Source organism: Ornithorhynchus anatinus, chromosome 17, assembly GCF_004115215.2.
Source record: "Ornithorhynchus anatinus isolate Pmale09 chromosome 17, mOrnAna1.pri.v4, whole genome shotgun sequence".
In the NCBI taxonomy this organism is placed as follows: domain Eukaryota; kingdom Metazoa; phylum Chordata; class Mammalia; order Monotremata; family Ornithorhynchidae; genus Ornithorhynchus; species Ornithorhynchus anatinus.
In genome coordinates this window covers 1,329,133-1,342,315 of record NC_041744.1, presented here as the reverse complement: position 1 = coordinate 1,342,315, position 13,183 = coordinate 1,329,133, and the positions used below count along the sequence as shown (strand labels likewise).

General features: G+C 62.7%; 1 protein-coding gene across 1 annotated transcript in view; it reads right to left on the bottom strand.

Annotated features, from left to right (window-relative positions):
- The window catches only part of CAMKK1 (calcium/calmodulin dependent protein kinase kinase 1), a 29,062-nt gene extending 17,180 nt beyond the window's left edge, over nucleotides 1–11,882 (bottom strand). Inside the window, exons 1-8 of the mRNA XM_029082465.1 lie at nucleotides 11,860–11,882; nucleotides 10,412–10,508; nucleotides 9,381–9,537; nucleotides 7,113–7,305; nucleotides 5,558–6,011; nucleotides 4,029–4,076; nucleotides 2,970–3,023; nucleotides 1,146–1,197 (exon numbers count right to left, since the gene is read on the bottom strand). Coding sequence (XP_028938298.1) covers nucleotides 1,146–1,197; nucleotides 2,970–3,023; nucleotides 4,029–4,076; nucleotides 5,558–6,011; nucleotides 7,113–7,305; nucleotides 9,381–9,537; nucleotides 10,412–10,508; nucleotides 11,860–11,882 — 1,078 coding nt within the window. The remainder of the gene's footprint in view (nucleotides 1–1,145; nucleotides 1,198–2,969; nucleotides 3,024–4,028; nucleotides 4,077–5,557; nucleotides 6,012–7,112; nucleotides 7,306–9,380; nucleotides 9,538–10,411; nucleotides 10,509–11,859) is intronic.
- Nucleotides 11,883–13,183: the final 1,301 nt, after the last annotated feature.

Below are 13,183 nucleotides of genomic sequence, written 5' to 3'. Positions count from 1 at the left end.
CACTTCACTTCTCTGTGCCTCAGTGACCTCATCTGTAAAACGGGGATTAAGGCTGGGAGCCTCACGTGGGACAACCTGATGACGCTGTATCTACCCCAGCGCTTAGAACGGTGCTCTGCACAGAGAAGCAGCGTGGCTCAGTGGAAAGAGCACGGGCTTTGGAGTCAGGGCTCATGAGTTCGAACCCCAGCTCTGCCACTTGTCGGCTGTGTGACTGTGGGCGAGTCACTTAACTTCTCTGGGCCTCAGTTCCCTCATCTGTAAAATGGGGATGAAGACTGTGAGCCCCACGTGGGACAACCTGATTCCCCTATGTCTACCCCAGCGCTTAGAACAGTGCTCGGCACATAGTAAGCGCTTAACAAATACCAACATTATTATTATAGTAAGCGCTTAACAAATACCAACATTATTATTATTACAGAGCACTGTACTAAGCTTTTGGGAGAGGACAATACCTTCTCTCCAACCCCTCCCCAGGAGCCCCTTCCAATGATGGCCCCCACCCAAAACAAAAAGGTGGTGACCCTGAGGCCCAGGCAAATCCTGGAAAACAGGCCGCCGTCCGCCCTTGCCCTGATTAACTCCTCCTCCCCCTCCGCCCTAGCGTCTTGGTCTTCTACCGCCCATCCCGGATGTTTCCCCTCCTGCTTGCTTCTGGATGCCTTCTGCGTACGGTGCACTGAAATGGGCGCCTACCGTGCGCAGAGCGCTCTGCTGGGCCCCTATCGGGTGCGGAGCGCTGTGCTGAGCGGCTCCCACGGGCAAAGCTGGATACCGTGTCCCCTACTCAGTGCAGAATAGTGCATCGGGCACCGAAAACGAGTCAATTACTGTAAGCGCTGAACGATTCAAATTTCTCCCGAATACCCGTCAAGGACTCAATACAGCTCCCTGCAGCCAACAGGCGCTCAGTACGGCCCACCGCCCGCAGCAGGCGCCCAGTCGAGGGCCCCGCGGCCAGCAGGCCCGGGAGCGTGGGGTCCGGCCTCTACCGGCGCACGCCGAGCGGGGAAGTCGGGCAGAGGCCAGGCCGGCCCGGGGCCGGCGTCCGGGCTGGGGCGGAGGGTGGCCACGGGGGCTTCCCGGAGAGCCGGTGGGGTCGGCCTCCGCTCCCGGGCCCGGCGGGGACCGGGGACACCTACGTGGAAAGCCGTACTGCTTCAGGAGTTTCTTCTTCGACAGGACTTTCATGGCCTGGAGAGAGAGGGAGCGGAGACCGCGATGGGCCCGGCGGAAAGAGGAGGCGTGAAATTTCCCCCGTCTCTCCACCCCCAGTCCCTGAAGGATGGGATAAACCCAGGACCTGGATGGGTCAGGATTCTCTGGGCCAGGAGAACCCGGTTTAGTACCAGGAGAGCCGGGGCGCGGGAGCCCCCGCCCCCCACCCCCGTCTGGAAGGAAACCCCGCTCTGGCTCCCTGCCTCCCTCCCCGCTTTCCTCTGGCATCGGGAGAGCAGCCGACTCCGGGGAGGGAACCCCCAGTCGGGCCCCACGGGGGCTCCAGGGCAAGGCCCGGCTTTCCTATTTGGGGCTGGGGACCGGGGGGGGGGGGGGGGGGGGAGGTGTGTGTCTAAGAGAAGCAGCGTGGCTCAGCGGAAAGAGCCCGGGCTGGGGAGTCGGAGGTCACGGGTTCTAATCCCGGCTCCGCCACTTGTCAGCCGTGTGACTTTGGGCAGGTCACTTCACTTCTCTGGGCCTCAGCGACCTCATCTGTAAAATGGGGAGGAAGACTGTGAGCCCCGTGTGGGACAATCTGATCACCTTGTATCTCCCCAGCGCTTAGAACGGTGCAAAGCACATAGTAAGCGCTTCACAAATACCATTATTATTATTACCACCCTCCCTCCCCCCCACCACACCTCCCGCCCCGTGGCTTGGCCCAGCAGCCGCCGGGGAGCCCCTCTACTCTCCAAAGGACCACCTGGCCGACTCCGCATCCCACCCTGGGGCAGGGATCTCGGGCTAAACCAACCCCCAGGAGCGCCCCTCCCTGCCCCGACCCCACCGCCCTCCCCCTCATCCTGTAAACGGGACCGGGCTGACGACGAGTCACTCATTTGGAGGGCTTTTCTTTCCCCGTTCATCTCCCTGCCGCACCCACTGCACATCCATTTGCACGTCGATCTGCACACATTTACATCCGCCTCCAGGTCCCCATCTCCCCAGCCCAAGGCCAACCTGGGGAGGCCCATCCTCCCCTCCCCAAATCCCACCCCCAGGATTGCCTGCCGCCCCCGGGGGCCCTGCCCTCCACCATCCCCGCTGTTAGTCAGGCTTCCCCCCCCCCCCCCCCCCCCCCCCCGACCACTTTCTCACTGCTTATTTCACCTTCCCAACACCCCTGAGAGGTGGGAAAGGCGGGGGGGGGGGGGGTTTTCCTCCTCATTTTACGCTGGAGGAAACTCTCTGGGCCTCTGTTTCCTCCCCTATAAAACGGGGGGGGGAAATAATCCCCGCCCCTCGGAGCGGGTGAGGATCAAAAAAGAGAGCACCGATGGGGAAGACCAAGGACATGGTCAGGGCAGGGGGAAAGGACGCGACCCCTGCCCTCAGAGAGTCTGTACTCTAAGGATAATAATAATAATGTTGGTATTTGTTAAGTGCTTACTATGTACACAGCACTGTTCTAAGCGCTGGGGTAGATCCTGGGAAATCAGGTTGCCCCACGTGAGGCTCGCGGTCTTAATCCCCATTTTCCAGATGAGGTAACTGAGGCCCAGAGAAGTTAAATGACTCGCCCACAGTCACACGGCTGACAAATGGCCGAGCCGGGATTCGAACCCATGACCGCTGACTCCCGAGCCCGGGCTCTTTCCACTGAGCCACGCTGCTTCTCTAAGGATGCCAGGTAAGGCCGCAAAATCGGCTCTGTACCGGGTCCTCGGAGCCGAGGGTCTCCTGGTTCTCCCGGATGCCCCTCCCGGCTCGTTCCCTCCGCCGAGTCCCGGGCCGGGGAAGACACTCACGTAATACTTGTCGTCGCTCTCGCTGTAAGCCAGCTTCACGACGCCGTAAGAGCCCTGGGGAGACAGGCACGGGACAGAGAGAGGACTAGATTCGGTCAGCCTGGACTCAGTTCCCCCGCCACGCACAGCTCCCGAGGCTGGCCCGGTGCTCCGTCCCTTCCGGGGGTCAGCGGATTCTCTCACCCGCCCTCCCTCAATCAATGAATCGTATTTATTGAGCGCTTACCGTGTGCGGAGCGCTGTACTAAGTGTGCGGAGGGTAGGATAGAACAATACAACAGACACGTTCCCTGCCCACCACAAGCTTACGGTCTAGAGGGTGAGCGGCCCACTCTACTTGCCCCTCCCTGGGGTCCCGGGTCCGGGGCTTGAGGGGATGGAATGGTGGTGGGGAGAGTGTCTTTATTATTCCTGGACCTGAGGACCCCAAAGAGTCAGGGCCCGCTCGGGGCGGGGGCTTCATCCCTCTCATTTTCACCTTCATCACTAGCGGCCTTTATTGAGCACCAAACTGAGGGCTCACCGAGTGTTCTGTACACAAGAGGCGTCCAGTATGGAGCCTCGGACACAGCGAGCGTCCCGTCCAGCACTCTGCCCGTGGCAGGCGGGCAGGACAGCACTTTGCGCACAGGAGGGGCCCGGTCCAGTGCTCTGTACAGGCTGGGTGTCCACGCCAGTGCCCATTTCGGCTTCCCCAGGGTGGAGTCCCATAGGATGCCAAACTCTCTTTGCTGCATCGGGGCAGAAATCTCCTTTTTGCAGCGAACACGTCCTAGCCTGAGATTGACACCCACAAATCGACAGTGAGCCCAGCCCCGGGCGGTCCATCTCGGCTTTGGGGGCCGCCGGGACATGGCGGAAGGAAGCTGGGAGCCCCTCCCGGGGCCGGGAAGCTTAGAGACACGAAAGAGTTGCCCAGGGCAACCAGGCCCAGGTGCTGTCACCTTCCCGCTCTGGCCCCGTGTCCCCTGTGGGGACCCAGGTTGAACCGAGGGGCGGCCAGCTGGAGGGCGGGGGCGGGACGGTCCCCGTGACCCCAACCGACCCGCGGACACGTACCTTGCCGATTTCGCGTTGCAGCCGGTACTGGTTTAACTGGATGCAGTCCTGGGGTGGGGAAAACAAGGAGTCTGTCACGGTTGAAATCGGGGAAGGGCCCGGAAGCAGCCGGAAATAAATAACCTATGCCCCGGCCCGGGGCAGTGGGCCCGGGGCCGGGCCTCGGGGGACCCGTCTTGGAATCCCAGTTCGGCCAGGGGGCCTCGGACCAGTCGCCGAACCTCTCCGGGCCCCTCGCTCCCCATCTGTGAAATGGGGGTCCGATCCCTGCTCTCCCTGCCTCAGGTGGAGCCCACCTGGGCCCAGGACCGGGAGCCCCTGCCCCGCCAAGATGCCCACGACCCCCGCTCCGCCCCACGGCCTTCTCCACCATCCCCCCAACCTCTCCCTCCCCACAGCCTCCCGGAGTTGGGAATGCCCCAATTCCCGCCACCTGGCTCCTCCGGCGATTCCCACCCATCTCAGCACTTGTGCCCTTCCCTTCCGGGGGGAGCCCCGCTCCTACCCCAGCGCTTAGGACAGTGCTCGGCAATAGGAAGTGCTTAACAGATACCAACATTATTATTATTCCCCCCGCCCCCACCTCCATTTCTGCGATATCTCCAAGGGGTGATCGTGGAGGAGGGACGTGCCACAGTCTCACTTTTGCATCTTACACCATGCCGGGGTGGAGGAATCAGGCGCGAGCGGTTGAGTGACTTACAAAAGGTCTCGCCGCTGATGGTCCTCGGATCCCCAGGTCCCCTCCCCGGGCCCATCTTCTACCCTCTAACCGGTGCTAACTGGGTTTCTTTTTCCTTGAAGATAAAAGGTGGCCCTCTGGGGCCCCTCTGCTCCACTGAGACCCCGCGGGCTCCAGCGGGAGGGAGTGGCTGACGGCCCCTTGAACCGACACAGCGAGGGTCCGGGCCCAGGGGAGGGTCCGGACACCAGCCACTACCGCCTTTATGCCCCCACCCCGGGCTCCGGCCGCCCACCCGTCCACCTGCCGGGTTCAGAGAGGCCCCGGTCGGAGGTGCGGGAGGGGGCAGGGCCGGGGTGTCCTCGGGAGAGGAAGGGCCGCAGAGGGACGGGAGACGAGGAGGCCAGGCTCAGCCGACGGACGCCCCACCTGAACCCCAACTTCGGTCCGTTGGCAGTCCGTTCCCCTCTTCCCGGGGGAAAGCTTCTTGGGGGCAGGAGCCCACCTCCTCTATTTGCACTGTTCTCTCCCTCCACTCACCCCACACCCCACAGGCGGCGGTCGGCACAGTGCTCTGCACACCGAAGGCAGCCAGTACAGTGCTCTCCACACGCAAGGCTCACGGTATGTACCGCAAGGGCTCAGTAGCTGAGGTGACAAGTGCAATCGGAGCCTGTCCGGGAGCCCGCGGAGGATGCTGCAGATGTTCGTTGTGTCCTGGCTCGGGGCCAGGAGGCCCCCCAGCCCCCCGCTCACACCTGCCCCTCAAGCCCCAGACCCGCTCTGAGAGCCGGCTTCCCCACCCAGCTCCCCCATGGGGGGTGGGCAGGGGCAAGGGCGCACCCACCTCGGCGTCCGAGATGGACACCCGGGTGGACTCGATCGTGGGCCTCCGCTGGCCCCGCGGGGAGACGCGAGCGACCGGTCCCGTGGCGTAGGGACCCCAGCCCACAGCCAGGGGGCTGCTGGAGGGCCGCTCCTGGAGCGAGAACTTCCTGGTGGACAGGCCGGGGCGCCCGGCGGCCTTCCTGGGGGCGGCCGGGAGGTCGCCCCCCGCCTCGCGGCCGGTCCCGTTCCGGCGGGCCCCCTCGGGGAAGCCCGGGCCGCCGTCCCCATCCCCGGCCGCCCCCCGCGGGCGCCCCCCGTCCACGTCGAGGGCGGCCACTCGCTCCGCCAGCTCCGCCGGGGGGTCTCGGCAGCAGACGTCCATCCCTCCGTCCACGGCGAGGGCCGCGGGGCCGCCACCGTCGTCTCCGGGGTGGCCCCCCGCGGGGGGCTCCGGCGGGCCTGGCCCTCGGCTCCTGGGGAGACAAGACGGGGGAGAGGGGTAGGCACCCTGGCCCGGTGGACGGTACACGGGTCTAGGAGTCAGAAGGAACTGGGTTCCGATCCCGGCTCGGCCACGAGTCTGCTGCGTGACCTTGGGCAAGGCACTTCACTTCTCTGGGCCTCAGGGACCTCATCTGTAAAATGGGGATGAAGACTGTGAGCCTCACGTGGGCCAACCTGATGACCCTGTATCTCCCCCAGCGCTTAGAACAGTGCTCTGCACGTAGTAAGCGCTTAACAAATACCAACATTATTATTATTATTATCTGGGCCTCAGTTCCCTCATCTGTAATACGGGCATCAAGACCGCGAACCCCACGTGGAACAGGGACTGTGTCCAACCTGATTAGCTTGTATCTACCCCAGCGCTCGGAAGAGTGCTCGGCACACAGTAAGCGCTTAAAGGTACCATAATTATTAATTATTCCTTCCTTCCTGGGGCTCCACAGATGCATACACACCCCCTCCCCGCCTCTCCAACAGCCAACCTGAGCCCAGCTCCGTGCCAAGTTCCTCTTTGTGGCCACCCCAGCCCCCGACCCGGGCCCGCTCGTCTCCTCCCCACCCCCTCTCCTCCAGGGGACCGAGCGGCAGATTCGCTCCCAAGCCGACCGTGGACACGGTGACCACCCCATCCCTGACTTGAACGCGGCGGAGTTGGAATGGATCTTGACCCTGAGGGGTGAACGGCCCCGGGCCCTCCCGTGACCCGAGAGAGGCGCTGGCGACACGATCCGTCAGTTGGTAGCGTTGACCGAGCACCTGCTGTGGGCAGACTGCCGTACTAGGCGCTCGGGAGAGGCCAGAGGGGTTGACGGTCGCGATCCCCGCCCTCGAAGAGCCGACAATCTAGAGGCGGAGACAGACCCGGACCGGAGGCAGAAAGGACGGGGGGTGCGCACAGAAGTGATGGCTTAGGCAATAGGCTGTGTGAGGTGCGTTCAGGAAGGCTACGTTGGCGGGCTCGTGGGTGGGTGTGAGCTTACCGGAGGCCGGGTGGTGCGTGTGGGGATGAAAGGCGGGGGGATGAGCGAGTCACTGTCCCCACAACGGGTAGTCCCGGCTGTCCCCACCACCAGGCCCCGACGGATAAGGTGTCGCAGGGCCTCCGCTTACCGGCCGACGCGCCCGGACGGCACGGGGAGTCCGATCGGCTCCCGCTCAGGGCGACCTTCCCCTCTCCTCGGCCGCCCCGATCCTGGGCCGGTCCTCGAGGGCGGGCCTCGGGCCCGAGGCGCCGCCGGAGCCGCGCCCGGAAAAAGGCACCTGGGAGAGGGAGCCGGGGCCGTTCCGGGAAATGGGAATTCTGGTCTGCCTGCGGCGGAGCCAGCCCCGAAGCGGGTAACGAGGTCACGCGTGAACCGTTTGCTAGGAAGTGGCCGGTTCCTCTTCTGTTACCGAAGTGCAAGGCGGAGCCAAACACCACCGGGCTTGAGAACGGAAGACCCGGAGGGAAGTCGGCAGGGGTCAGTCCGGCCACCCTGCCCGGCCCGGGGCCGGCTCGCCGACGGATGGTCCGCGAGGATGCTGGGAGAGAACACGTGCTAGGGCTGGATCACCTGATACCCCGGACTCTCCCCCAGTGACCCAGCATGGGCCAGCTCACACCCCGATTCTCCCCCGTTGACTCAGGACGGACCATCCCACACCCCTGACTCTCTCCAGTGAGCCAGCACCGACCACTCCACCCCCATCCCTGACTCTCCCCAGTGACCCAGCACGGACCATCCCACACCCCTCGCTCTCGCCAGTGAGTCAGCACAGCCCATCCCACACCCCTGACTCTCTCTTCTCCACCCCGACTCTTCCCAGTGACCCAGCACGAACCATCCCACAACCCTTATTCTTTCCCCAGTGACCCGGCACGGCCCATCCCACAGCCCCGAGTCCCTCCAGTGACCCAGCATGGGCCACCCCACACTCCTGCCTCTCGCCGGTGACCCAGCACGGACCATCCCACAGCCCTGCCTCTCCCTTCTCCATCCCTGACTCTTCCCAGTGACCCAGAATGAACCATCCCACACCCGTGATTCTCCCCGGAGACCCAGCCAGGACCATCCCATGTGCTGATGTGGAGCGATGGAGATTAACTCTTGCCGATTCTTTCTCCATAACACCTCCTGTATCTGCCCTGGGCGGCGCGCTGTGTCCCCTAACCCCCCGGCCTGGCCCAGCCTTCTGTGACCCGCGGTCCCCTCTGCCACGCGAATCGTCTTCTTGCGTCTTCGTTCGGCCCACGGCTCTCGCCTCCTCAACCCCCTCCAGTGGCTTCCCGGCTCCCTCTGCGTCCAGAATCCGCTGCCGCTTCAAGGCTCTCCACCGCCTCCCACTCCCTCCCTCCGCTGCTGGCCTCCTCTCCGCGCCGCGCTCTCGCCTCTCCCACCTCCGACCCCCGGCTCAGGCCGTGCCCCATGCCGGGAACCACCGACCCACCCGAATCCACCCGACCGCCGCTCGCCCCATCTTTAGAGCCCTCCCGAAGTCCTTCCTCTTTCCTCCGCCTGGAAGACTTGCCCAATTCACTCACCTTACATCTACTCCTCGTCCTCACGTAATTTAGCCCAATCCCCAGCCCTCGTCGACAGAAGCCTGCTTGACTCCGTGAATCTACTATAAATCTATTTCTCTGGGTGTTTTTTTCTTTAATGGTATCTGTTGAGCGCTTACTACGTGCCGGGCACCGTTCTGAGTACTGGGGTAGATACCGGCTAGTCAGATCGGACAGAGGCCACGTCCCACGTGAGGCTCACGGTCTCGATGCCCATTCTACAGATGAGGCAACTGAGGTCCGGGAAAGCGAAGTGACTCGCCCCAGGTCACCCGGCAGACGAGTGGCGGAGCCGGGATTAGCCGACACCCAGGCCCGTGCTCTAACCACTGGGCACGCTGCTTCTCTCCGTGATTCAGCTCGTCAGTCCTGATGCGTTTGTGCGTCTTTTTGCTCTAACCCCGTTCTTCCAACGGGAGTCATCTTGGAGGCCAGGGGTTGGGTCTACCAACTCGGTCATACTGCATTCCCCCAAGCACTTAGTACAGTGCTCTGCCCTTGGTTAAGTTGGTGAGCACTCGGTAAATACGTCTGAATGTCTGCCTCCCCGTTAGATGGAGAGCGCCCGCAAGTCGGGGAACGTGGGGCCTGCTACGCCCAAGCGCTCGGTACCGAACGCAGCGCTTGGCAGGTGCTCGATAAATAAACCCGCTTCAATCAATCAATCCATGGCATTTATTAAGCACCCACTGCGCGCTAATCACCGTACCCAGCCCTTGGGAGAGGCCGAGGGAAGCGAACACCCACGCTCCTTGGCCTCGGGGAACCGCTCACAGAGCGTGAGAGCGTTTACCGGCCCCCAGACGAGTGTCCAGCCGCAAGGCCGTCTTAGCCACGGCCCGGAGGAAAGCCAGCTGGGACTTTGGGGAGGCCAGGGTCCCGATCCCGCATTGGCGGCGTAACCCGGCCGCCTCCCGCCCAGCCGCCCTCCCACCGCCCGCCCGGCTCCTCTTTGGAAAGTTTGAAGACGGGGAGATCCGTTGCCCTGGCAACACTCCTTTCCCCGGGAACGCCCACCTACACAGGCCGGCTCTCTACTGCCAGCTGATGCCATCCTCGCCGTTCCCAGCTCCCGCCTGCCCGCTTCCCCCGGAGAGCCTCCCTTCCCGCCCCGCTCTCTGCCCCCCGGGGCCGAGACCCGGGTCTACCGGCAGGCCTGGCACTGGGGGGGGGCTGCGGTGGCCCCACGCCCCTCTGGAAGGGGTTCCGCGTGATGGACGGAGGGCGGCGGCTGCTGAGGGGCCCCGGGGAGGGTGGGCTCGCCCCTTGCTGGAGGGGGGGTTCCATCGTGGCCGAGTAATATTAATACCGGCATTTATTAAGCACTTACTACGTGCCAGGCGCTGGACTAAGCGCCGGGGCTGGGTACGAGGCAAATGGGGTCGGGAAACCGTCCCCGTCCCACGTGGGGCTCACAGTCTCGATCTCCATTTTACAGACGGGGTAACTGAGGCGTAGAGAAGTGAAGCGACTTGCCCAAGGTCACACGGCAGACAAGTGGCGGAGCCGGGATTAGAACCCATACTCCCAGGCCCAGGCTCTATCCACTAGGCAGCGAGGTGGGTCCACGGGCTCGACACCCCCTCCCCGGGACACGGGCGGATGGGAGGAACGGGAGACGGAGAGCTGGGTTAGGGTCCGACAAGCTCTCCGAGGGGGCCCGCGGGGCACGGACAGACACGGAGACGGGTGCCGACGGACGCCGGCTCGGACCCGGAGATGGGCGCAGTCACAAAATTACCATCGGGGAGAGAAGGAAATAGGCGCAAGAGAGACAGGCGAAGTCGGAGGGGCAGAGATCCCGGGGTGCACGGGCCCACGCACGTCCACACCGACGCGTGCAGGCAGGCAGGCGGATCCGGGCACCGAGTAACCCTTCCCCGGCCCGGGAATATCTTGGAATTCCGTGGTGGAAACACCACTTCAAGCCACACCAAAGAGGCCTGTTACAGTTGAGTTTCTGTCCCGGGCTGAAGGACAGAGCGCCGCTGCTGGACCCGGAGGCCTCCCTGCTGGTCCCTCAGGCTGCTTTGGGTTTGCTCGATGGTTTAATTCTGTTCGGTGTCTGTGACGGTGTGCATCCGATCACATTTACTGAGAGCTTACTGTGTGCAGGGCACTGTACTGAACACCTCGGAGAGTACACTACGACAACGAGCAGGCACACTCCCTGCCCTTAACGAACTCACGGCTCCTGACGCCCCTGCCCCCCCGCCCCCCAGTGACAGCCACGCAGCCCCTCACTGGCCGGCGAGCTCCCGGTGGCTTTTTTTTTATGGCATTTGGAAGCGCCTACTACGCGCCAGGCACTTACTGAGCACCGGGGTAGAGACAAGCTAATCAGGTCGGCCCCAGTCGGCGTCCCTCGAGGGGCCCGTCGTCTCAGTCGCCATTTTACAGGAGAGGGAACTGAAGCCCGGATCGTCTTGCTGCAGAAAGGTTCAGTCCGCGTCTCCCCGCTCCTCAAGAACCTCCAGGTTGCCCGTCCACCTCGCCGCCTGCCTATCGCAACCCAGCCGGCGCACTCCGCTCCTCCAAAGCCGACCTACTCACCGTCCCTCCGTCTCGTCTATCTTGTCCCCAACCCCTTGCCCACATCCTGCCTCTGGCCTGGAACGCCCTCCCCCTTCACTTAAGACGGACCACCACCCTCCCCGCCTTCGGAGCCGTGTTCGAATCCCAGCTCCTCCAAGAGGCCTTCCCCGACTAAGCCTTCGCTTCCTCTACTCCCTCTCCCTTCCGCGAGGAGCGGCACGGCGGAGCGGACAGAGCCCGGGCCATCCGCTGGGTGACCTCGGACAAGTCGCTTCGCTTCTCCGGACCTCAGTCACCTCCTCCGAAAAACGGGGATCGAGACGGTGAGCCTCTCGTGGGACGGGGACGGCGTCCGACCCCGGTTGGCCCGCATCCGTTCCGGCGCTTAGTTACAGTGCCTGGCGCGTAGTAAGAACTTAAATACCAGAAGCAACGTGGCTTAGTGGAGAGGTCGTGGGTTCGAATCCCGGCTCCGCCGCTCGTCAGCTGTGTGACCCTGGGCAAGTCACTTAACTTCTTCGTTACCTCAGCTGTAAAATGGGGATTGAGACTGTGGGGCAACCTGATTACCCTGTATTTACCCCAGCGCTCGGAACAGTGCTCGGCGCGTGGTAAGCGCTTAACGAATACCATAATTATTATTATTATTCTATTATTACTATTACGCGCTCGAATCTGTTCCCTTTAAGTGCTTGATATTCACCTCACCCTCAGCCCCGCGGCGCTTACGTCCATACCTTCGATCTATTTTAACATCCATCTGCCCCTCCAGGCTGTAAGCTCCTTGGGGGCAGGGAACGTGCCGGTGTATGAGCCTCTCCCAAGCGTTCAGTGCGGTGCTCCGCACACGGTAAGTGCTCGATAAAAACCACTGATCGACTGGGGGAAGAAAGGACGTTTTCAGGTCCCAGCGCGGTGAGGCCTCACGCTACGCCGAGGCTCAGACGGCGAGACCCGGAGTCGGGCCGGCTTTGGAAGCGGGGTGAGGCCTGACGGGGAAGAGCTCCAGCAGCATCGCAGCAAGGTGGGGGTGCGTGTGTGCCCACGGATGTGCACGCGTGTGCCCAGGTGTGCAGTGCGGTGAAGGCCGGGGTCCTGCACCGGCCGTGCGCGTACTCACACACTCCCGTACGCACGCTATCTGGGAATACGAAGGGCGACAGCCACACCTGAGAGGGCGGGATCTCGTTTGTATGTCATTTTCATGCAGGCAAGGTCCAAACAACACCCCCGGCCCCACCCCATCTCTGCAGAGCCCTGCGGCGGCTCCCCCGGTCCCCCTCCGCGACTCTGGGCACCCCAAAACGCAGCCCAGAATGAGAACCCCACGGGGCGCCGGCCCACCCCTACACAGACGCGTTTCGCTCCCCGACCCGGTCGCCCCGGTGACCTCGGAGAGAAATTCCACGAGGTCCACCTGGCCGAGGTGCAGATAAACCCTCCGGGTTCTAAATATGGCAACGGCTAATCGGAGTCCACAGGTCCCCGGCTCTTGGCGGACACAGGAGGATTAAAACGAGCCCCGGTGTCTCTTGAGAGGGAGGGGTGGCGCTCATACGGGAAGCGTTCGGAGTCCCTTTGTGCAGAGAACTGAGCTCTTAATTGCTTAACAGATACCATAAAAATAAAAAAAAAGAACTTGGGGCCTGGGAGTAGGAGGACCCGGGTTCTAGTTCCAGTTCTACCACTTGTCTGCTGGGTGACCTCGAGTAAGTCACTTCACTGGGCCTCAGTTTCTTCGTCTGCACGACGGGGATTAAATCTTCCTCCTTCCTAGTGGGACAGGGACTGGATCCCGATATCTGTAATTTATTTATTTTTATTAATATCCGTCTCCCCCTCTAGATTGTAAGCTCGCTGTGGGCAGGGAATGGGTCTGTTTATTGTTCTACTGTACTCTCCCAAGCGCTCTGTACAGTGCTCTGCACACAGTAAGCGCTCAATACATACAATTGAATGAATGGATGCCTGGTCACTTGCAGGAAGCACTCAATAAATACTGTGTGCATAGCACTGTACTAAGCGCTTGGGAGATGGTGCAACCCAGGTCAAAGACCCACT